This window comes from Rhinolophus sinicus, linkage group LG01 (assembly GCF_036562045.2).
Source record: "Rhinolophus sinicus isolate RSC01 linkage group LG01, ASM3656204v1, whole genome shotgun sequence".
NCBI classification, from domain to species: Eukaryota; Metazoa; Chordata; class Mammalia; order Chiroptera; family Rhinolophidae; genus Rhinolophus; species Rhinolophus sinicus.
Genome location: NC_133751.1, coordinates 5603997 through 5626065, shown reverse-complemented (window position 1 = coordinate 5626065; position 22069 = coordinate 5603997). Strand labels below are relative to the sequence as shown.

Here is a 22069-nt window from a genome sequence, read left to right as displayed (position 1 = left end):
CTTCGGGCTGGGAGGGTTGAGGTGGTACAAAGCTTGACTTTATCTGTTCCTGACCCGAACCTGTATCAATGGAATAACTGCTCCTGCCAGACACCGCCAGGTAAGTCAGGGTGAGCAGTCAGCCAAGGAACACAGGTGCAAATAGGCATGAATTAAATCATTTCTATCTCTAAGTGCACACTTCACCTCGGCTCACCCCCCATCCCTGCCATCAGCATTTCCAAAGTCTCACATTTGTGTGTGATCTTAACAGTACTGTGTGCTCCATTTTTCCTTCAAGGGCAGGGACTAAGCCTTATTCATCTTTATCTTCTTAGCAGGTGACACTGTTTGCCGAATGAATAAATAATACACCGCAGACCAAATGACGTCTGTTAGGTTACACTGCAAACCACCTCAAACTGTATGTTGACTATGGATTTGGATTTCAAGGAAAACACAGATGTGTTTCTAAGGAAACATTTTTGCTTTTTTTTTTTTTTAAAGGATGACTTGGTAAGCTAGCCATTTTTAATAATTATGTCTGGATTCCAAAGAACTTGTTATGTGCATTTCACTCTCTAGACATTTGCATGTGTACCCCTATAATGTCCCTTTTCCCCTTCTGTCCTATGGGCTTCTCTCTTTCTTAAGGGAAATGAAACTGCTATTAATCTCAGTTAACATAGCACATCTGATCATTTGGTCTCACGTGCCTTCCAACTGTTCATTTCCTTCTAACACCTCCAACTTTTAATCCTGAAGGACAAGGTTAGGTTTCATTTACTTACTAGGTTTCACGTACTATACAGCTCGGTATTCCTTGGGAATCAAGCCATAATAGTCAATGAATAATCACAGGCTTTAGCAGGCTGGGTCTTAGTTCAGCTGAGTAACCAGGAAAACTGACTAACAATAGGAGAGTAAACAAATGTTAGGAACCCTGATATTGCCCCAGAACTAGGGTAAGCCATTGTATTAACACCAGGCAAACGCAGAGGTATGGAGGGGGACTGGTCACAGCATAGGACTAGAGCAAGGGCGCTGCCTGGATAGCCCAGGCCTCCTTGCAAAGGGAAGCAGGGAGTGACAGGGGCCTGGGTGAGAGTCAAGGGTGCAGGCTGGTGTGTGACCCTGGCTTCCACCCCCAGAATCCTGCATCTCTTTCAGCTCTGCCATTTGTGTTTCTGGCCAGATCATTTTCAATGCGGTTTCACACACCACTGAGGGGAGAAGGATGATTTTTTTTTTCATGTATATATCTATATCTATATATCTATATCTATATCTATATCTATATCTATATCTATATCTATATATATTTTTTAAGGGTCTTTCATAAGATGCTCCCAGAGGGGTGCTTGGAAAAAGGAACTTAACAGCTATATCATTTTGAGCCTCTCTACTATGTCTCAACACTGATAAATTCTTAACATATTTGGTTCTATCTATGTTGACTGCTCATCACAGCCTGATGACATAGGTTCCGTAATCACCTTTTCTTCTATGGAGGAAAGAATGGGCCCACAGTTTGAGTTAGAGCAGAAGAAAAATTGGTTGTCAAGAACAGACTGTCTTCAAACCACCATGCTCCTCCTTTTGACATCTTTCTGCTCAGATATGTTGGAAAAGGCCCCGTGAGAGTAAAATGCCCCTCCCCCCACCCCTCACCCTGCCCCAGCCTGCACCAGCCTCTCAAGGAGGAACGATGTCTTCCAAAAGACTCATTGGACCTCAGTGACTCAGCCCCTAAACACCTATGGGCGCAGGAGCACTGCTATGGACAAGGCAGTTCCACTTTGGGCAATGAACTTGACCTGATGGCTGTGGGCACCAAGTTTCTCATACACTATCAAGGGCTACTTGAGCAGTTGGGGGTGGGGGTGGGGTAGGAACCACTTTATTAGCCGGAACTGCAGCCCTGATGAGTCAGGATTTTCTGCTACAGTTAAAAAATAAAAAGTAGCATACTCTTCACGTCTCCATGGTAACTTACTACGGATCTGTATTACATTTATGAAATTCTTTCTTGACCTATCTGTGATTTCTGATCTGGGCCTGAATATGCACTGAGAAGCCATCAGAATGAAATCGGTCTCCTAGAAATAACAACCCCCGTCTACCTGGTTGTTTCAGCCATATAGACCCTACCTCTGACCAATGCAATGGTAATACCTGGAGGCCCTCAGGACCTGGAAGGTATGGTAGTATCTCAATTATCCGGATAACTGCGGATTTAGGGTTGCCACGGAAACCTGGAACCTTGGTAACAGAAAAGTGAGGCCACTCCTCTCCCTTCCCAGCACGGCAGTCTTCAGATGTATCAATTTTTAGTCCCATGGCCTTGCCTAAACTGGGCCGTTTTATTTTATATTCTCCTTCAGGAACCTAAATTTTCCTCAAAAATATCGAGAATCTGACTTGAATATGAATAGGAAATGCACATATTTCTAGCCACGGACTCAAGTATTTTTTCCGAAAAATGGAAACTGGCAGTATTACTGGGTGATGGTTTTGACCATGGTTGGAAGTCAGAAACTCGAGTTTCGAGCCTGAGTTTCCCATTTGTATATTTTTATGGCCTGGCAAGTTAGTTACCCTAAGGTTCAATTCCCTCGTATTTAAAATGGAAACAAGAACGCCTTGGAGAGATACCACGAAGATGCAGCCCAGAGAGAAGCCCAGGCAAGCTTCATTACTAGCAAGGCACCGCTCAACTCTAGGGGGCGCCACTCACACGGAGCCTGTAGGAATGGGGCGACCTGGAGCAGAGCGGACTCTGACCCAGCAAAGAGCCTAGTTCGTACATTTATCATATCATTTAGAGTCTTCATGATACAATGATCAGAAATCAAAAGTCTACGTAGAGGTCCAAGAATGGGCCCCTTCTTAGCCAAGCCCTGCGGCCGCTGGGTGCCACCAGCACCATCACTCGGTTCCTGCCGAATTCCGCAGGCCTCTTTGGTGTTAAAGCCTCGGAACACGGGAGGAAACCAAGGGGAGACTTTCCGCCTGAGCTCCCCGGAACACACTCGCCCGGGGCGCCCCCCGGGCCTGCTGCGGCCCTGGAATAGCGGGCTAGGGACAGAGCTGTGTGACAGCGGGTGCCCTGCAAGGTCCCGGGCCAGAAAAAGCGGGCTCCGCCCCACCTCCCTCCTCCTCCTCCCCCCACCGCTCCCCTCCTTCCATGCCTCCCTCCCCCTCTTCGCTCTCTTTCTCCTCCCCTCCTCCCCTCCCCTCTCTCTGCCCCTCCCCCCTAGTCGCTCCTCCCATCTCCTTTGCCCTCTCCCCTCCCTGCTGTCTCCTCCCTCCTCCCTCCTCCGGCAGATCCTGAAGAGCGCGCTGTGAAGGGGCCGGGCTGGTTACTTCCTCCAGTCGCGGTGCGGAGTGCGGTGTACCCCCAGCCCCGAGCGCCCGGAGCCTCCTGCTCGCCCGCCTTCCCAGGACCCCGGCCTCAGGGAGAGCCCCATCCGCGCCCCGGCCCCGCCGCGCTCGCTCTCGCTCTCACCCAGCGCGCACCGAGGAGCCCGGGCCCGGAGCAGCTGCCGCCCGATTGCACGCCGGCGGTGCCCAAAGCGACGCAGTAAGAGCGGGATCTGGGGCCGGCAGGCGGGCGGTGATCAGCGTAGAGCGCCCTCGACTCCGGTTCCTCTCCTGGGGGACCCAGAGACCTGGCTAGGGACGTAGATAGCGCAGAGGTCAGGATCCCGGGGTCAAGGCGGGGTGGCGGCTATTCCTCGGATTCGGTGCTCCAGCATCTGGTGTGCGTGCCGCTCCGGGATCGTGTTCCGGGTGGCCAGGTGGCTTTGGGTACTGCGGGGACGCGGAGCCCCGGGCAGGGCGCGGGGTGGGCCCGAGTGCGACGCTCAGAGCGGGCTGCGAACTTGGGCCGGGCCGCGGGGTCGCTGAGCGCCTAGGGTAGGGGGGCAGCACAGGCTTGTTTTTCGCTTTTGTTTTTAAAAGGAATCACGGGCCTGGCGCGGGGTGGGGCGGGCCGTAAGTGGGGGACGGTCTCCTGCCAGTAGGCGCCCAGGCGGACCTGATTTCGAGAAGGGGTTGGGGACATAGGAGAAGATTCCGAGAGGGCCCCGGCGCGCCCGGGTTTGCGGGTGACTTACTGGAGTGAGCCGGGCCGAGGAGGATCTGGGGCGCCCGGCGCCTAAAACACCTGAGAGGCTGCGGATCCTCGAAAACGCAGGACCCCGGGTCACCTGCTGGACTACGTCCAGGGCCCGGCCCGGTCGGCGGGCAAGGGAAGCGCTGGGAAGGTGAGCCGGGGCTGCCCGCGCGTTCCGCGGGGAGGGCGAGACCCTCGCGGGCGCCCCAGGACTTCTGGATCCAGGCCCCTTTGGCCCTTCCAGGCAAGCGTGAGGAACCTGTCGGAAAATGGGGACATGGGTTTACTGAACTGCCTTTATTTTCTCGTTCTTGGTGCATTTTGAATGAAGGACTATCAGCGTTTGTGCGCGTGTGCGGTGTTTTGGAGTTTTTTTTAAACACAGGAAGACTTTTTATATTGGCCTGTATTCAATTTCGGGGTAGCCTAAAATAGTAGTTGACGTGCTACTTATTTACTTTATTTAGAAAGTAAAGAAGTGAGCAGCCCCCTTTGGAGATAAGGGTAATTTATTTTAATTCACTACTAAGAGATTATGTTTGTTCCGGACAATGGAAGCGCCTGTGCACGGTCTGCCTACCCACGCCAGCACTCATCAGGCAGATAAATCTCCACGTTAGGTTTATTAAAATTCTGAGTAATATCATAGTAAATGTTAGCACCGGGCGTCCTGCACGGAAATATTCAAGCATTCATGGTTGGGATTAGTCATTCCTCTCGCTGAAGTGATAACTTTCAAAGGAAAAAGCAAACCAACCTTCAAAAGTGCTTTTTGAGTTTTTTGTTTTCTGGGGTTTTTTTGTTTTGTTTTGTTTTTTCCAGATTTACCTAAATACAAACCTGTGTGCTAATCTCACATAAGGGATCACTTGTTCCAATAAGGGTGCTGTTGTCAGCCAAGTTCTACTTGTTTTAAAATGTAATCATACTCAACCCTTACATTTCTGCCATTCTTCCTGCTCTTTTTTTTTTTTTTTGGTTCACAAGCAGCGATCCATAGGGCAACACCAAAAGGACCCAAATTTGAAATTGATTTATGTGGAGAAACTTGGCCTGTCTGCCACCTTAAGAAGCCATGTTGACTAAAATAAGTGAACAAATTTAATTAGTTCTGTGTCTGCCTGAAACCATTGGTAGAGCACTTTGATTCTTCATGGTTTTTACAAAACAAATTAAAAGCTGGACAACAAAAGAATTCTATTCTGTAGCTAGTAATTACAGCTCTTTATGTGGGAGTGGAAGACTGCCTTTTCTCCCAGTATTTGTACACAAAAGCCAGGCGAAGCTTTTCCATTGCCTTCCACATCCATTCTCTGTTCATCTCTGTGAAGCTGGGAAGTGTAGAATAAAGTCACCAAGCGTCTGCAGACCAGACATAGAAACAGAGCTGGCTCTGGATGGATAATTGGCAACACCCAAGATGCCTTTTCATTTTAGTCTTCTATATAGCTTGTGTATTTAATCAACAGGTTAACAGGGCTTCGTTCATTCAGATAAATGACAGAATGCTCTGAATTAAGGAGCATTTCACATGGTAAAGAATAGCATACAGGAGCTTTGGCTAATAATATCTGTGCTTTCTCTGCTCTAAGGATGTGGTGGGAGAAGGCCCCCACCCCGCCTTTCAGGTTATCCTGGCACCTGGAGGTCCGTAGGATGTAGGATCATCCTCAATGGTGGTGTCGTCTGCACTGTGTCCCTTAGAAACCCCTGCAGTAGCTGTGTGATCCCGGGCAAGTTCCCAAAAGTTCTGGGCCTCTTCCGTTGCCTCACTGTATCACATCTACCTCTCAGGGTTGTCATGAAGATGCCATGAAGGGGGAAGTTTGGTCCCACGGCTTAGGCTTAGCCCTTAGCCCACAGGAGCCCATCAGTGCAGCTACCATTAGTAGTGAATGTTGATTCTTGAGTACATGGGGATGACCAGGTTCACCAAGCAGAGATTTGGAGCAAATGTGGCCACTTTTGATCCAGGACGCCCCCCCCCCCCATAGCACTAATATTTATTTCCAGTGCTGTCCAGCCTCCACTGGCCACTATAATTACCCGCACTCTAAGGGTTTTAACAGCCCTCTCCAGAGCTTCTGGTGGGTGGTTTGTGTGTGTGTGTGTGTGTGTGTGTGTGTGTGTGTGTGTGTGTGTGTGTCCAGGTATTGGGAGGTCTAGTTTAGCTGTAATGTTGATCATAAAAAAAAACAACAAGAAAGCACAAGCTTTCATTAATTATAGGAAAATACGCTATTTGCCAATTCCAGTAAGTGCTATCAGTTGCATAATATGTCAATTACTCAAAGTTCTTGGTTGTAACAGGTGGGATCACCCAGTGGAGATCATGGGGGTGGGCAATTAGTGGGACCCCATAAAGCTTCCTTATAGGCCTTCAGTTCCTTGGCCTGGAAGAGGGGAGGGAGAGAAGGGATAAAGGTTACTATCAGCAGTGTTAACCCAGTTACTTGGAAATGAGTTTTTAGTTGCTGTTTTTTTTGTCTGACACTCTGGTGGCATTATCTATGTACCCCTCTCACTTATTAATATATAACTCACCTGGCCAAAAATTACATTTTAGGGCGCCAAATAAGTTCTCAGTCTATTGCAGCACCATCCAACTGCAAGCCACAAATGTAACTATAAATTTTCTGATAGCCACATTAAATCTTTAAAACAGGTGAAACTAATTTCAGTATATTTTAATTAACTGAATATGTTTTTTTAATTATATAAACAAGCAGTGAATATAAAGTTATTGCCAAGATATTTAACTTTTTTTAACGAAATTTTTGAAATCATCATGTGTGCATTTTCCATGCAGAGCAAGCCTCAGTCTGCCGCAGCCATGTGCGAAGCGCTCCGTAGCCACACGGGGCTGGTGGCTACCACATTGGTCAGCGCAGGTCTAGTATCAGCCCAGATACTATCAAAGCGAGTAAGGCAGATCTGTGGTCAGAATTAGTTCTTCTTGAAGCAATGCATGGCTGAGTGACACACAATGCCGCTGGAGACTCTGGGACGATCCAGGAGGGTTTGATCTGTAGCAGTGGTTCTCCCTTTGATCTCCTTGCCAGGCGCAGGCGCACAGGCTTCCTCACAGCTTGGAGGAGGGGGCGCCTGTGGCTCCTCCCAGCATGCCTTCCTAGATCTGGAAACACCGGGAGCTGCCAGGGCAGGGGCGGGTCACCCCTGAAGCTTCCAGGTCCAGCTGACTGCCTGGGGCAGACGGGAGGTGGCCCGCGCGGGGCACCCCTCCAGGCCAGCACCCTGAGCTGACCCTGGAAGTGGCCGTGAACCGCAGCTCTTCCCGCTCCTGTTATGCAGCGACACAGGCTGCCTTGGGAGGCTCTGAGCAGCCAGCCAGAAAGTGACTTTATCTAAGTGGAAGTCAGTGGGGAATCCGCGTTATTATTTAACTACTTCAATCGCATACCCTTGGAGGGAAAGGCCTTTTAAAGAAGAATTCCTGGCGTTCATTTCTGAGTAACTGTTATGCTGTAGAACTTGACAGACTCAGCCAGAATTAAGTGTCAATGCAGCGCATGACGTCTCTTTAAAAATGCAATGCTTGATTTGTTGCCTCTGATGCTTCCTTTATTTTCCTTTTCCTCTTTTTCTTTTTTTTTTTTTTTTTAAGATGAATGATTTTGGAATCAAGAACATGGACCAGGTGGCCCCTGTGTCTAACAGTTACCGAGGGACACTCAAGGTGAGTGAGCAAGTCTTAATAAAAACTTTTTAAAGAAGTTTGGAGAGCTCAGTCTCTAGGAGGAAACACAATGGGCTGGGTCCCAAAAACCTATTGTAGCCCCAGCTTTAAATTTACTGGCTGTGTGACTCTAGACTGTTTGCTTAATCTCTCTGGACCTCAGTTTTCTAGTCTATAAAGTGGGTATCCTGATGCTCATCCTATTTGTCCTCCAAGACATGAAACCATTTAATTTGTAGAAGGTGAGGTCTTTGTAGTTTAGTTCTGAGACTCCTACCAGGTGGGAAAAACTTATGGTTCTCAGTGGAACAGAGCTGGAGAGGTTGATCCCTAGGAGTTTCTTTGGATGATGGGAAAGCTGTTTCAGAAGTGAAGTGGAATTGCCTGAAAGAAGCAGGCAGGCCCCACTGCAGCTGCTGCTTCCATCAGAGGGGGCAGAACCCACTGGGTTGTAGGCAGCCTGTTTCTGTAAACCCTCTCCCAAAAAAACAGATTACAGATGAAAGCGTTCTCTGCTGCATAACAAACAAATTTCACATAGCTTCTGTCTTCATTCCTCTTGGGAACATTCTTTAGCAGCACAAACTGATAATTTCCCATTTGCCTTCTCCACATGTGAGAGCGAGATAGGAGAGATTTAATTGTTTTTAGCTTTGTGTAGTAATCATATCTCAGAAGCAGTGATTTTTAGATTGGCTTCCTCCAAGCTCAGTGTTCTGTATAAATAGGTCTCTTGCTGGCATGTTATATTTTCCTCTGTAGATCACTGTTGGATGGGGTCCAAAGAGCCAAATTGGGCTCAGGCCTCTCTTGAGTATTTGTGACGGTCATCCAAGTTCAGCCTAGTGCATTTTCTTGTTAGATCTGACCAGACAGTTTTCAGCATGGAAGAAACTGTACAAGACATAGTACTAAGTTTGAAACCACACCCCTAAAAAGAAAAATTCTGTAAATTAAAAGAATGTAATGATGTCCATGCAATTTCTGGGTTTGGAGTAGAAACAGTCACTAACAGTGATATGTTGAAATACGCAGCATGAATTTGCATCATTGTCTTTTGACTTCCTGATTTTAAGAAAAGAATTTACGGTCAGCAAAGGAAAGGCATTTCTTAATCACCTGCGCAATGCTAGTAGAAATTTAAGAAGTCAATTGGATATTTCACACTAAATTAGTCCAAAATTATAAAGTAATCTGGATGAGTATTTGATACTTGCCTTACTGGTTTTCCCTCGACGTCTTGGGACATCTGTCGGACATCATTGCTTTGGGTTTTGGGGGGCTGGACTCCATCATTGCACATCATTGTCTTGAGTGTTTTGGGCCAAGCTCCAACTTCTGCCTGCCCTCTTACGCAATGCATCATTCATTGTTCTGCATTTCTAAAAAGAAAGCACACACTGATTTTGTTTGTAAATGTATTACACATTTTTTTATTGATGACTCAACAAATGGGTCATTGTATTACACATAACATGGGATTTCCAGCTTATGTTGGAAAAATATATTTCTTCACGTTTTTGTCCTCAACAAATTAGGCAATGATGAATCAGGACCTTAATTGTTCCTTATAAAACAACTTAGCTGTCTACTTACATTAAAGGCTATTTCTTTCATGGATGTTAAATGAGATTATCAGAAATCCACAGTGTGAGGTTTTGTCTTTCTCTGTGTATCTCTCCTCTTCTTTCCCCTAAACTGTAGATAATAGGTGACCGGTGTCTGGGGGGCAGGGGGGGCGTCTTTTTAATCCACTTTACTTTTATAAAATTAAACCTTAAGGAATTTTCTCATGTATTTTACGTTTTTTTCCTCCCATTTTTCCGCCGCCCCTCCCCCCCCAACCCTGCCGTCACTCGGGTTCAAGCCATTGTTCCTCAGTCTAGTTGTGTAGGACACAGCTCCCTGGCCCATGCTGGTATTATGAGCCTTGCGCTCCCCCCGGCTGATGCAGTCGGTGGCCATTCGTGGGTCAGCCACTCAGCAGCTCTTGCCAGCTGCTCACAGTGGCTGCCAGCCACTCACCGCTCATGGCAGCTCACAGCAGCCCAGCTCCAGGGAGAGCCGTTGTTCACAATCTATAAAGGGTGCGGTTCACTGGCCCATATGGGAATCGAACCGGCGACCTCGGTGCTCCAACCACCTGAGCCACTGGCCGGCCCTGTGTTTCACTATTTTCTGAACCGTTGGAATTGATGAGGAAAAACATTTAGTTTTAGTTAAAAGTGTTTCATTGTGAATGCTTCAAAATAAATACTTCCACAGATAATTTATTTCATTGTTTGATTTTCAATTTTCATTCAGTCATTTGCCTTTTGTTTTAAACCTGAAATGACCTTGCCAGGCATCATTTTTCTTACATACGTAGCCCGACTAGATTTTCTCTCCGATCCACAGAGCAGAAGGGCCAGGTGGTCTCTGAGGCCCTTCCCCCCAATGTTCTCCTATGACTCTAGTATTTTTAGATTTGTTTACTTAATTTATTAAGTTAAATGGATGAGGCCATTAAGAATAAATTCCCAGTCGATCTGATTCCTGTGAGGGTGACTAAATGACCCAGAGTGAAATAGAATCCTTTTGGTCACTCAGGGCCATCCCTGAAGTCTCTTTGGAGTGCTGCTGGTCGTTCCAGGTGTGGCTTTACAATGGCCAGTTTAATCAGGACATATTGGTGGATAGGTGAGATTACCCACAGGCTCCTTTGAAAACGGGTAATTAAATAAGCATAAGTACTCTATTTGCATTTTCTTTTCTGTCCTGTGTTTTGCTGTAGCCATTGTTTTGTTCTTGTTTTGCAGCGCCAGCCAGCTTTTGACACCTTTGATGGGTCCCTGTTTGCTGTTTTGCCCTCCCTGAATGAAGACCAAGCACTCCAGGAGGTGCCTACAGGCCTGGATTCTGTGTCTCATGGTAACCTTGACACATTTTGCCTGATTGCCCTAAGTAGTGCAGTAAATAAAGAGATGACAGTTCCTAAGTGATGAGTGTTAGTGTCTTGAGTCTTTGGTGGGTAAGTCAGATAGAGGCTCTGGGCCTGGGACAAGACAGCTTTCCTTTTTGATGAGAGTGGTGACTGGTGTCTCCCCTGCCACTGCCAGACACACCCCAGGGAGAGCAAATGTCCTGCTATTGGCAAACTGCAGGGGACCCTGAGATTTCCATTAAGGTGTTGTTTTCAACCCAGAAGCTCCCAGGTCCACCCAGCAAAGCAAACCCAATGCACATTAAAATGCACCCCAATTTTTCATCCTGGATTCCCACTTAGATCATCCCCCTTGGCGTTTTGGGGCAACAGATAATTCTTGCTAACGCGTACCCATCTGTATTTACTTCTGTAGTTCTTAATATCACTGTTTACTCTTTATAAAGGACAAGCATGTCAGACAATGCCTCTGCAATTACTGTGATACTTATTACTTGGAAACATTCCAGAGGTTACTTTGTCATATGAAGTAGGTGCTAGAAAATACAGCCCAGAAAATTAATTAATACACATGTGCTTGCGTAAGCGTGCCAGCATGTGACCGTCACTTATCATTCTTGAAATTGCTGAGGGAATCCAGAGAAGATTGTTTTTCAATAAAACTTGAAGACGCTGTGCGAACTTTACGGTGCTGGGGGCTGTGTGTTCATACTATTCTCCCAGTCTCTTTGCTGCTTAGTTTAATGAAATTAACTTCCAGATTATATATTTACAATCCCTTAAGCCTTTTGGCCAACAACCATGTCATTTCTCTCATTGTCTAAAATTTTAAAATAGACTTAAATAGACATTTTACCCAGGCATAACTGCTTTATGAAGTTGTGCATCGTAAAATAAAACTGAGGTTTTACTTTAGAATTTTTTAACAAGTGAAGTTATGAGGCGTGTAGTGCTTTTTTCCATTTCAGTTGAAAAAAATTTTTGTATATATTTATATATTTTTAAGGAATTCCGCAAAGGTTTGAGATCCACATTGTTCTTTCCTACAAACTAAGATTTCTCCCCTAAATTCTCCGTCTGATATTGCCAGCTTGAAAGTCTCACGTCCCCTGGGGTTTCTTTCTAGACACGACCAACTGTGAATTGCCGCTGTTAACCCCATGCAGCAAGGCTGTGATGAGTCAAGCCTTGAAAGCTACCTTCAGCGGCTTCAGCAAGGAGCAGCGGCGCCTGGGCATTCCCAAGAGTAAGTTTGTCTCAGAGTCGCTTTTCTGAGTCTGCGCTGGACTAGACCAGCGAATTTGACTGCCGTTGCCTGAGATGGGTTATTTCTTTAAGCTTTTGCTTAAGGCGTCTTGCAGAGAGTGGCAGAGACGTGGGTAACCTGAGCCAGTTTTTATGCCTGTCCCATCCACTGAACACTTAATCCAGCATTGTTGTCAGGGTGTTAGCATTTACCTGGGGGTCTGGCTCATTTCGTTGCTCTTTGGTGCATGTGTGGACTTGATGGGTAAATAAGGAGTGACTCTGGTCTCACTGCCTCCTTCTATGTTTCCCCCCTCGTGTGTTTCATCTTTCGTCATCCCTCCCCCATAGACCCCTGGCTGTGGACGGAGCAGCAGGTATGCCAGTGGCTTCTCTGGGCTACCAATGAGTTCAGTCTGGTGAACGTCAATCTCCAGAGGTTTGGCATGGACGGCCAGGTATTGTGCAACCTGGGCAAGGAGCGTTTTCTGGAGCTGGCACCTGACTTCGTGGGCGACATTCTCTGGGAGCATCTGGAGCAGATGATCAAAGGTACCTACCAGCCGTGGGAGGGGGGAGGGGGGAGGGGCGGGGAGAGCAGCACTCTCCAACCATAGGGTCAGAGTTTAAATGATGTCAATTGTCCGAAAACGCCCTGGAGTGAGTCAAATAGTGATGGTGACGATAGATTTGAATCCACTTTGAATCCACTTAAGTATGTGTGTGGCACTGTGCAGCCACAAGGCCTTACTCACTAACCTGTTCACCGTTGCTGGACGGCATTCGTCAGGGGAGTATGTGTTGGCCCAGACATTGGGGCCAGCAAGAATCCCCCAGCTGTGACTCACCTTACAGAACCAAAAGGAACGAGTCAGCCTCGAGGAAAGGGAGTTCTGCTCAGACTGACTCTGGGGGCTTCAGCGTCAATCTGCGTTCAGTCCAGATGGAGTCCAACAAAGAATTCTTTTTTTTTTTGGTTTGGTTTTATGATTTTAAACAAAGTAGAAGTAATTGCCAGCTGTTTACACACTGATACACAAAAACTGGCCCTGACAGAAGAACTCTCATTATGTAGCGAGAAAGACTTGATTCAGACCTTAAAAGAGTATGGAGACCGTTGTTAAAAGTACATGGAATTTAAAAAAAAGACAAAAATCATAGTGAGGGATCACTTAAGTTAAAAATGTAAGAAAATCAGCTCATTTGTAGACTTCAGGGAAGAATTCCTCATTTAAGTGAACACTGAGTTTCAAAACTCGATTACAGCCTCAGAATCTTTAAAAGACCTTAGGATCCAACCACCAGCTCCTTTTAGTTATGGCTCCTGAGGGCTAAGGAAACTCGTTTTTAAAGACCTCACGTTTTCCCTCAACTTGGATAAGTCTGATGTGACAAGTTTCTGGTGAGGGTCTGTTTGTTGGCAAGACAGGCCTGTGTTGCTATGACTTGGCTGCGAGTCTGTGTGGATCTGGATTTGTGGGTGTCCGTGGGGTTACGTGTGTTTGTAGGAAGTGGGCATACACACAGCCACCAATCTTTCCCCTTTCAAAGTTCCTGGGCACATGTGTCCCTGTTATAGACTCGACTCCCAGCACCGTGGCCCTCTCTTTGTGTAACACTCAATGCACCCTGGGGACACTTTCAGGGCTTGAAGCAGTGGCCATAAGCCTCACAGGCAGGAACTGAACCCACGTCCCTCACCTACTCTAGTCCCAGCCCCAGCCTGGCCCAGGTGGTACTTCACAAATATTTAACTATCTGTTGACTACACAGATGAGTTAAATATACCATCTAGATCTTTCAAATTGTAAAATAGAAAATTGAATTTTTGAATGCCTACGACAGCGTTCATGTTGGAAAATTTATTCTAGTTATTAGAAAAACGCATTGCTGTCTCTAGTTTTTTTAAAAGACATAATGACTTAGAAGACCGTCAGATTGAATGTGAACCACTACATGCATCTATGGTAATTGTTCTGAAATAACCATAGAACAGTCATTCAGAAAGTAACTTTTTCTTGTGCAGCTTTGACCTCCATTTGCAATCTTATCTCTCCTGTGTCTTTCTTTCAGAAAACCAAGAAAAGACAGAAGATCAGTATGAAGAAAATTGCCACCTCAACTCAGTTCCTCATTGGATTAATAGCAATTCATTAGGTTAGTCCAATGGATTCTACCCTTAAGGTCTTCAGTTTAAGTCATCCTGTTAACTCATGGAAGGTCCAAAGGTGCGGTCTACACGCGTACTACCCCATATGGTGGCCACACGTGGCTAGTGAGCTACTGGGCCCTTGGAATGTGGCTGGTCCACATCAAGATATGTGGTCAGAATATAATGCACATGGGATCTGGAAGTCTTAGTATGAAACAAAGAATGTAAAATATCTGCTTCCTAATTTTATAAATGTTGATTACCTATTGAAATGATAATTGGTATGTTAGGTCAAGTAAACATTTTAAATTAATTCCCCCAGTTTCTTTTTTAATGCTACTTAAAATTAACATTGCGTAAAAATTTAACTAGAATTTTTAGGCTAGTAGAAAATTTGATGTTGCATAAATGGCTTGCGTATTTTTGCATTAGCCGGCGCTAGCCTGGGCCATCCAGAGAGCAAGGGCAGGATGGAGTGAGCTGGTTGCTATGGTCATGTCTAGTGTGACAACTGAGAGGCAGCAGGCACAGGAAGTGCGTGGAAAGCAATGCTAAATTTGCTCTGAACTTTGGAGTTTAAAAAGGTGTCATGGAATTTGGGTCCTTCCTTCTGGTTGAGGACACTGGTGAGTGTAGGTTACAGTTGGACCCCCCCCGCCCCCCCGCCAGAGCGGGGAGATTCTCCTTAGGAGTCACACAATGAGGGGCGAATCATTTAGTCTGTCTGAGTCTTGTGTCCTCGGAAGCCGAGAGCCAGTGATCCCTGGCATCCTGAGAGGTGTGAACATGCTTGATACACTCGAGCTGTAGAAATACCAGCATTGAGGCATCGCACCCAGGGTCCAGAGGCAGCAGGCATTTTGTAAAAGGGCCTGTAAGGCTGGGAAGACACATGGTTTGAGACGAAGAGGACTTAGTGGAAAGCCTGCCCCTCAAAGCCCACATTCCCACCGGTGCTTTGCGAAGGCTGGCGCATGCAGAACGGCTCAAGCTCGAGTTGGTTGAGGCATAGAGGGTCCTGACTCATGCCTAATAGCTGTGCTGACGGGTCGCTCTGTTCCAGGTTTCGGTGTCGAGCAGGCGCCGTATGGAATGCAGACGCAGAATTACCCCAAAGGTGGCCTCCTGGACACCATGTGTCCGTCCACAGCAGCGCCCAGTGCCCTCAGATCTGAGCAGGAGTTTCCGATTTTCCCCAAGTCTCGGATGGACACTGTCAGTGTCAACTACTGCTCCCTGAGCCAGGACTTCACAGGCAGCAACCTGAGTCTGCTCACCAACGGTTCCGGTAAGGAGACGCTCCAGGCAGGCCTTTCAGTAAGGCTTGGGTTCAGTTCCGTGAGCCACCGTCAGACACTGCCATGAGCTGCTTAATCACCTGGAGGAGGTCAGGGGCTTGTCCAAATGCTAAGTGACTTTAGGTCACAATCACAGACGACTGAGTTGCTTACTAAGGGTGCTCCTGATACGTTCTGGGCCATGGTCCGAGGGTATTGAGTAAACAAGACCCTGCTCTTGGGGCTAGATTCCTCCACCCAGTGGGGAGACAGTGTAGGAATGTGACAGGTTTCTTTTCATGGAGATGTATATGCACGGTACACAAATCTCAGGATATACAACTGGCTGAATGTTTCCATATATACACCTGTGTAACAGCCACCCAGATGGAGATAGAGCGGTTTCCAGCACCCCAAAAGTCTCCCTCACCCCACTTCCCAGCCCCAGAGGGAGGGAACCAGCATCCTGACTTTCATTATCATGGTCGTTACTGTTCTTGAACTTGATATAAGTAGAAGCATACTGTAGGTTCCCTCTCTCGTGTTTGTCTTTTGCTCAGCGTTAGGTCTGAGGTCCATCTGTGGTGCTGGGTGTTCTGTATCATTCTCCATTCTGGGAGGCTTCAGCTGACTTACTCGTCCCACTGTTGGTGGAAGGTGTGGTTGTGCAGTAGAATCCTATAGAATAAACCCCTCAGTGTAAGGGCGTTGTGAGGGTCTGCACGATTCTGCACCAGCAGCTAACACGGTTGAATGGGTGGTTCGCCATGACGCTGCCATCATTTATTGGCGGTAGGGTTGGACATGTCATTGTCCTGGAGAGGTCAACGCTTGTGCCTGGGTGTCATTGCCAGGGAAGCCCGGAGACCGTGACCCCCCCGAGAGCGGCGCGGACAGCTTCGAGAGCTCAGACTCGCTGCTCCAGTCCTGGAATAGCCAGTCGTCACTGCTGGACGTGCAGCGGGTGCCTTCCTTCGAGAGCTTCGAGGATGACTGCAGCCAGTCTCTGTGCCTCAGTAAGCCGACCATGTCTTTCAAGGATTACATCCAAGAGAGGAGCGACCCAGTGGAGCAAGGCAAACCAGTTATACCTGCGGCCGTGCTGGCCGGCTTCACAGGTGAGCGTGCGTGCCCGGGTCTCCTGTCACCTTCCCTGTGCCCTGCCCAGCTCCAGCCATGTTTGTCAAGGGTGTTTCTGGTCTGGGCACATTGTATGTACACCCCACATTTGATACGTGGAGCGTAATCCTGAATCCAGACATGCTGTCTCCCTGAATTTTAAAAAGGCCAACTTTGCTGGGATGTTCATACATTGCTCCGTGGCGTGGGTGAAAATCCACTGGCCGCTGCCTCACCTGGGATGTGCTCAGCTGTTCCGGACAGGAGGAGGGGTAGGGGACAGGGAGCAGGGAGCCTTTAGCTCGCTGACTCACCCGTGCAAAGAATGTAGGCTGGCTCGGGGAGGGGCGGCAAGCCAGCCTCAAATAACACAGAACTGTTTACCTTTTCTTGCTTCTAAAACCCATCTTATTTTTAAGGTTTGGGCAAGAGCTATTCTAGGCAGGGGACAAATATTAAAGCTGTTTTTAGAATTAGATATTTCCAGCACGTTAGTGAAAATACTGAATTTTTGTTTTTGTTTTTTTAATTGGTTCATGTGTCCTTAAATGAGCTTTTTTTTTTTCTTCATGTTTTGACCATATGGAGCCACTGGGGATTTAAAAAAGGCCTACTTACAAAAATCTGATAGGTTAAAATAAGGATATGTAGGCATCCATTTTTTTCTGTCACCTAAAACAAATGACTATGGAAATGTGTTAAAATACATGTAGAGTGTGTGAGAACTGTTGTAGCTTTCATACACAGGGGTCAGGGCCTGGTCAGAAAATAAACAGCCCTGGTGTTGGTGTTTTTCACTGTCATGTTAGTGACCCCTTGCTGCCTGACAGCTCTGTGGTTGACCAGGCGTATGATAGGCCTTAGGACAGCCCAGCGCAGGTGGTGCTGTCAACCCATTATACAGATGGGGATATTGGCTCCGAGTGGCACAGCTCTCTTCAGTTATACAAGCAGCAACCCTGTTCCATCTGGCTCCAGAAATTTTGTCCCCATGGTTCATAGCAAAGCCTATTGATGACAGCCTTTGTGTCTTGGAGAACCGCTCTGATGGGCGTGTGACCCACGACAGGGCACCTGGCCTCTGAACCCCATCTTACCCCTCGTCCTTAGATGGTGCTACTATGATGCTACTTCACAAGGGGATGGTTCAAAGTACCAATCCTTTAGAAAAGGCACGTGAAGAGCAGTTTGCAAAGCATACGCGTCACCAGAGAGGCAGTGAGGCGGTGGGGACCTCGCCAAATGCCCAGATGGCTGTGGAGGAAACCACATATTGGATTAAGCAGTTTACCCACCATCGTTAGGCAGGAAAGCTACAGCACACATTCCCACTAATGACAGGCCTAGGTCCGTGGCGAAATGCGCCTCCAAGCACCCCCATCCTGTCCCACCGGCTGTTCGTAGAAACAGACCCTGAAAGTTACTATATAAGGAGCAATTACCCAGGATGACAGGTTCTGATGCCAAGACTTGGTTGGCCCCGTACTTTTTCCCCCAGAAAGACCAAATCCAGCAGCCCGGGGCCTTGTGACTCCTTTTCTAGGAGTAGGGAGCCTGCAGGAAGGCCTCTATCTGGTGTCTGGCCTGACCGCATTAGCATTCAGGGCTGTCACCAGCACCTGGAATGGCATCTTCACCTTGGCACCCAGAGTTGGGTCTCACATTCGTACACCTGTTTGTTTCATTAGGATGACTGAACCCTTGCCACATTTGAAATCTGTAAAAACATGTAATGCTCCCTCTCCCCAGGAAGTGGACCTATCCAGCTGTGGCAGTTTCTCCTGGAATTGCTCTCTGACAAATCCTGCCAGCCGTTCATCAGCTGGACTGGGGACGGATGGGAGTTTAAGCTTGCTGACCCCGATGAGGTATGGCCGGGGCCTGTGGGCTCAAAACCCTGTTGCATCGCTTTGGATTCACACATGCAGTTCTCTGGGCACAGGAAAGGGTTCCCAGTACAAAGGAGGGACACTTGAAGTGCCAGCCTGGCTTCGCTGATAGGTTTACAGAATCCCTGGGCACTGGCCGAGTTCAGTGTCTTGCTCTGTCATCGCATAGAAAGGCACAGGTGGTAAACTGAGGCTCTCACCTGACTGTGTGAAAATGCCTTGGAAAGTCCGCCGTCTTCCGTTGGGGGGAACGAGCCTCAGGACCCCCACGCCGGCACTCCAGCCGGGCTTCCATGCTCCTCAGCTGAGCTCAGCGGAGCTGCCCCAGCCCTGTCTGGAGAGAAAGCCAAGGGCAGATTCAGTACCTGCCCCTCTGGGACAGCATTAGAGAAGCCCTGGGTCTCTGCACCGGTAGAGTGCAGTCTGTCACCTCCCCGATCCCTTGGGAAGCTGAAGAATTGAGCTGTGCGTAATGTCACGTGGCTCAGAACCCCACTCAGCAGCTGCTGATGGTGGTGGTTGGAATGAGAACCTGGAGGTGAGAGGGCACAGCCTTTCCCTTGTCTCAGGACCCCCAATTCTGAACCCAGGCTCCCACGAGGTTTTGCTGAGCCAGTGGCCTCAAGAGGCCTGTACCAGACAGTGCTGTGGGTGAGGGGCCTGCACCTCCCTCCGTCCTCAGAACCAACCGAGGGACACAGCCTGGCATGTGTCCTAAAACAGAGGGCACCTCTGGGCTCCTTTCGTAGTGGGCAACTTGGCCCGGGTGAGCATGTGTCAGTGTCATAATTGGGGGAAAGTCATTCCCTTTTTCTTCATTGGCACATGGAATAGAACTCTTTCCTGTTCGTATCCCCCGCAGGTGGCCCGCCGGTGGGGAAAGAGGAAGAACAAGCCCAAGATGAACTATGAGAAGCTGAGCCGCGGTCTGCGCTATTACTACGACAAGAACATCATCCACAAGACGGCAGGGAAGCGCTACGTGTATCGCTTCGTGTGCGACCTGCAGAACTTGCTGGGGTTCACACCTGAAGAACTGCACGCCATCCTGGGCGTCCAGCCGGACACGGAGGACTGAGGCCCTGGGGACTGCAAGCGGGGCCATCCTGACTGACTGCTCCCAGCACCGTCGCCAAGAAGCAGTGGCCTTATTTCATCCAAAAGTGCGGTTCTTCACCCAAAGCAGCACGGCTTCTCGCTTCGAAAGCCTGTGGACAGGAAAATGCTATTTATAATGCAATTACATTCAAGTGGCCGAGAGGGCAGCGCCGGGAAGCCACCCTGCCTCCGAACAGGCTGTGTGACAGGATCGGTCAGGCTGTTGGACGTTCTCCAAGGAGTGAGCATGTCGTGGACACACACAATTTTGGGTTTCTTTTGCCTTTTGCAACCAGGAATGACAAATGCAAAAGCGGTCTCTTTGTCTCAGAGGGTAGGAGGAGGCAAGGAAATATTCGTGCCATTTCAGAGGTTGGTTTGTATATATGACTGTAATCTTATAATTGTTATCAAAATCCTGTAACAGTTCTATTTAACAGAAATTGTATATTGTAATTTAAAATAATTATATAACTATATGTGAAATAAGAATGCAGACATGCAATGTTTATTCCATTTTTCAAGAGTACATATGGCATTTTGCAAACATTGGATCTGCCAAGGGCAGACTAAGAGAAGTTGTAAAATGTGTATTATTTACATTTACTCTGCCTATAGGAGTAAGGTCTGAGAGGGCTAATCCCTGTTTTTTGTTTTGTTTTGTTTTGCCTGGGTTATTATCTGGCAAGGACTTTATATATTGGGAATTTTTATAAGAAATGTAATGTTATTATTCAGGGGTACATCTGGCCCTTGCTTTCTCCTTTAATTGTACTGTAAAAGCTATAAAGCAGTATTTTTCTTGACAGATGGCATATGTTTTCCATTTCTATGCATGCCTTTAAATCAGTTGATACACAAAACCTATTTTATTTCTTAGTCCAACTGTGTTTCCCCCACAACTACCCTCCCTGACCAGCCATTTCCACCCTGTACCCCACTTTCAAGCCCCAAGTTATTCTGTGTGATTAAGATAAGAATACTATTTTTGGAAATATGCAACTCCTTTTCAGAGATCGGGGGATTTACATAGCAGCTATTTTTACTGTGAAAGTAATTCACTGGAGAAAGATGTAATTTGTAAGAAAGCTTTATTTTTACCTCAGCTCCATGTAAAGGTAAAGAGCTGACGGTTCGGGGGGAGGGAGAACCTTTATTAAACTTCTTGGGTATGAATGAATGATTTCTTCCGTCCTTGTTGACTGCCGCGTTGGGTTGTGGATACAAGGCTGCTCCTTTCTGCTCAGCATCCACAGCAAGGCAGTTTTGTTTCGTTTTGTTTTTTTCTTATTTTCTTGGTCGCAGAATGCCCAGAGGCCAAGAGGGTAAACAAGATGGGAAAGGATGCTTTGGAAAAGTTCTCATGAGAAAATGTTCTGATCATGGTGGAGACTTTGTAGTTGCTTCTAAGGAGTGTCTGGGTCATCGTGTATCCCTGGCCTCTACGTGATCCAGTCCAGTTGGTTTCCAAGTCAGACAGGCCTGAGAAGTGGTGAGAGAGGACACTGGGACTGGTGGCTGACAGCTCTAAAGAATCGCCCGTGTGATGAGACCACGTGATTGGGTGGAGGGACAAGCTGGGAAGAGCAAAGCCGTCTCAAGACCCACACAAGGCAATTTCCAGTATCTTTAAACACAGGATGTTTCTCTCAGGCAGGACCTGTTTATCGCTTGGACGTCTGTTTATAACATCAACAGATATGTGACTGGGAACATCTTGCTGCCAAAACACATCTTAGCCATCGGCTCATTTTCAATGGGGTTGAACCACATGAAATCAACAATATTTGTTCTCTTTTATTTACAAAGTTGGCAGTTTCATGCGTTCCAACTTAATGGTGACAGGAACTGAACTCCATTGAAAACCTTTGGCATGGTGATGAACAGAACTGAAGTATAAAAATTTTGTAATTTGGCTGTTTCTTTCTCAAATAATAAAGTATTTTGTTTATATAAACTCCTCCTTGTGAGTCCTCATTCTTCGTCCCCACCCCAACACGGAGGAGGCAGAGTGAGGATTTTGTGCTCAGAGCTGTTGCCCACTCAGCAGCTTTCAGTCACAGAGTCACACCTCCGTTTAATTGATTTTACACACTGGCCACCTAGTAACTCATGACCAAGCTGGAACCAGCTGGGAGCCCTTCCTGAAGGAATTCCCAAAAAGTGTTCCTTAAAACGAAAATTTATTTTAGGGTAGGATTCGAGTAGGAAGATCCAGGCTCTTGTCTTTGCCAGGGGCTTAGCAGACATAACAGAAGAAATTTTAGGATGTTTACATTTAAGAACATTAGGATTTGTTCCTAAAAGCAAGGGCTTTTGAAATTGAGGCCACAGTTCTCCTGGACTTCTGACGTTGCTGAGATGACTTAACCAGACAGGAGGGTGATGGTCCTGGAATACCTCTCCTCAAACTCATTCTCAAGACTCCTTTCCACTCTTCAAAATCAGTGAAGGTGCCAAAAAAACTTAGGTGGATTGTGTCAGAGATGTGCTGGAGCCAGCTCACCAAGGGCTAGTGAGAGCTGATGGTGCATGTCTCTTCGCAACTCTACGCAACTCTGTTGGTAGCTTGA

The 22069-nt window shown here is 47.3% G+C and overlaps 1 protein-coding gene across 1 annotated transcript; it reads left to right on the top strand.

Moving 5' to 3' along the window:
• The first annotated feature begins 3304 nt into the window (after window positions 1-3304).
• ETS2 (ETS proto-oncogene 2, transcription factor) lies at window positions 3305-21453 on the top strand. The gene is made up of 10 exons (XM_019730328.2): window positions 3305-3562; window positions 7722-7793; window positions 10592-10703; window positions 11843-11962; window positions 12313-12513; window positions 14035-14118; window positions 15177-15401; window positions 16245-16508; window positions 18259-18377; window positions 19261-21453. The coding sequence occupies exons 2-10, from the start codon at window positions 7722-7724 to the stop codon at window positions 19474-19476; spliced, it is 1413 nt and encodes a 470-aa protein (XP_019585887.1). The 5' UTR covers window positions 3305-3562; the 3' UTR covers window positions 19477-21453.
• Window positions 21454-22069: the final 616 nt, after the last annotated feature.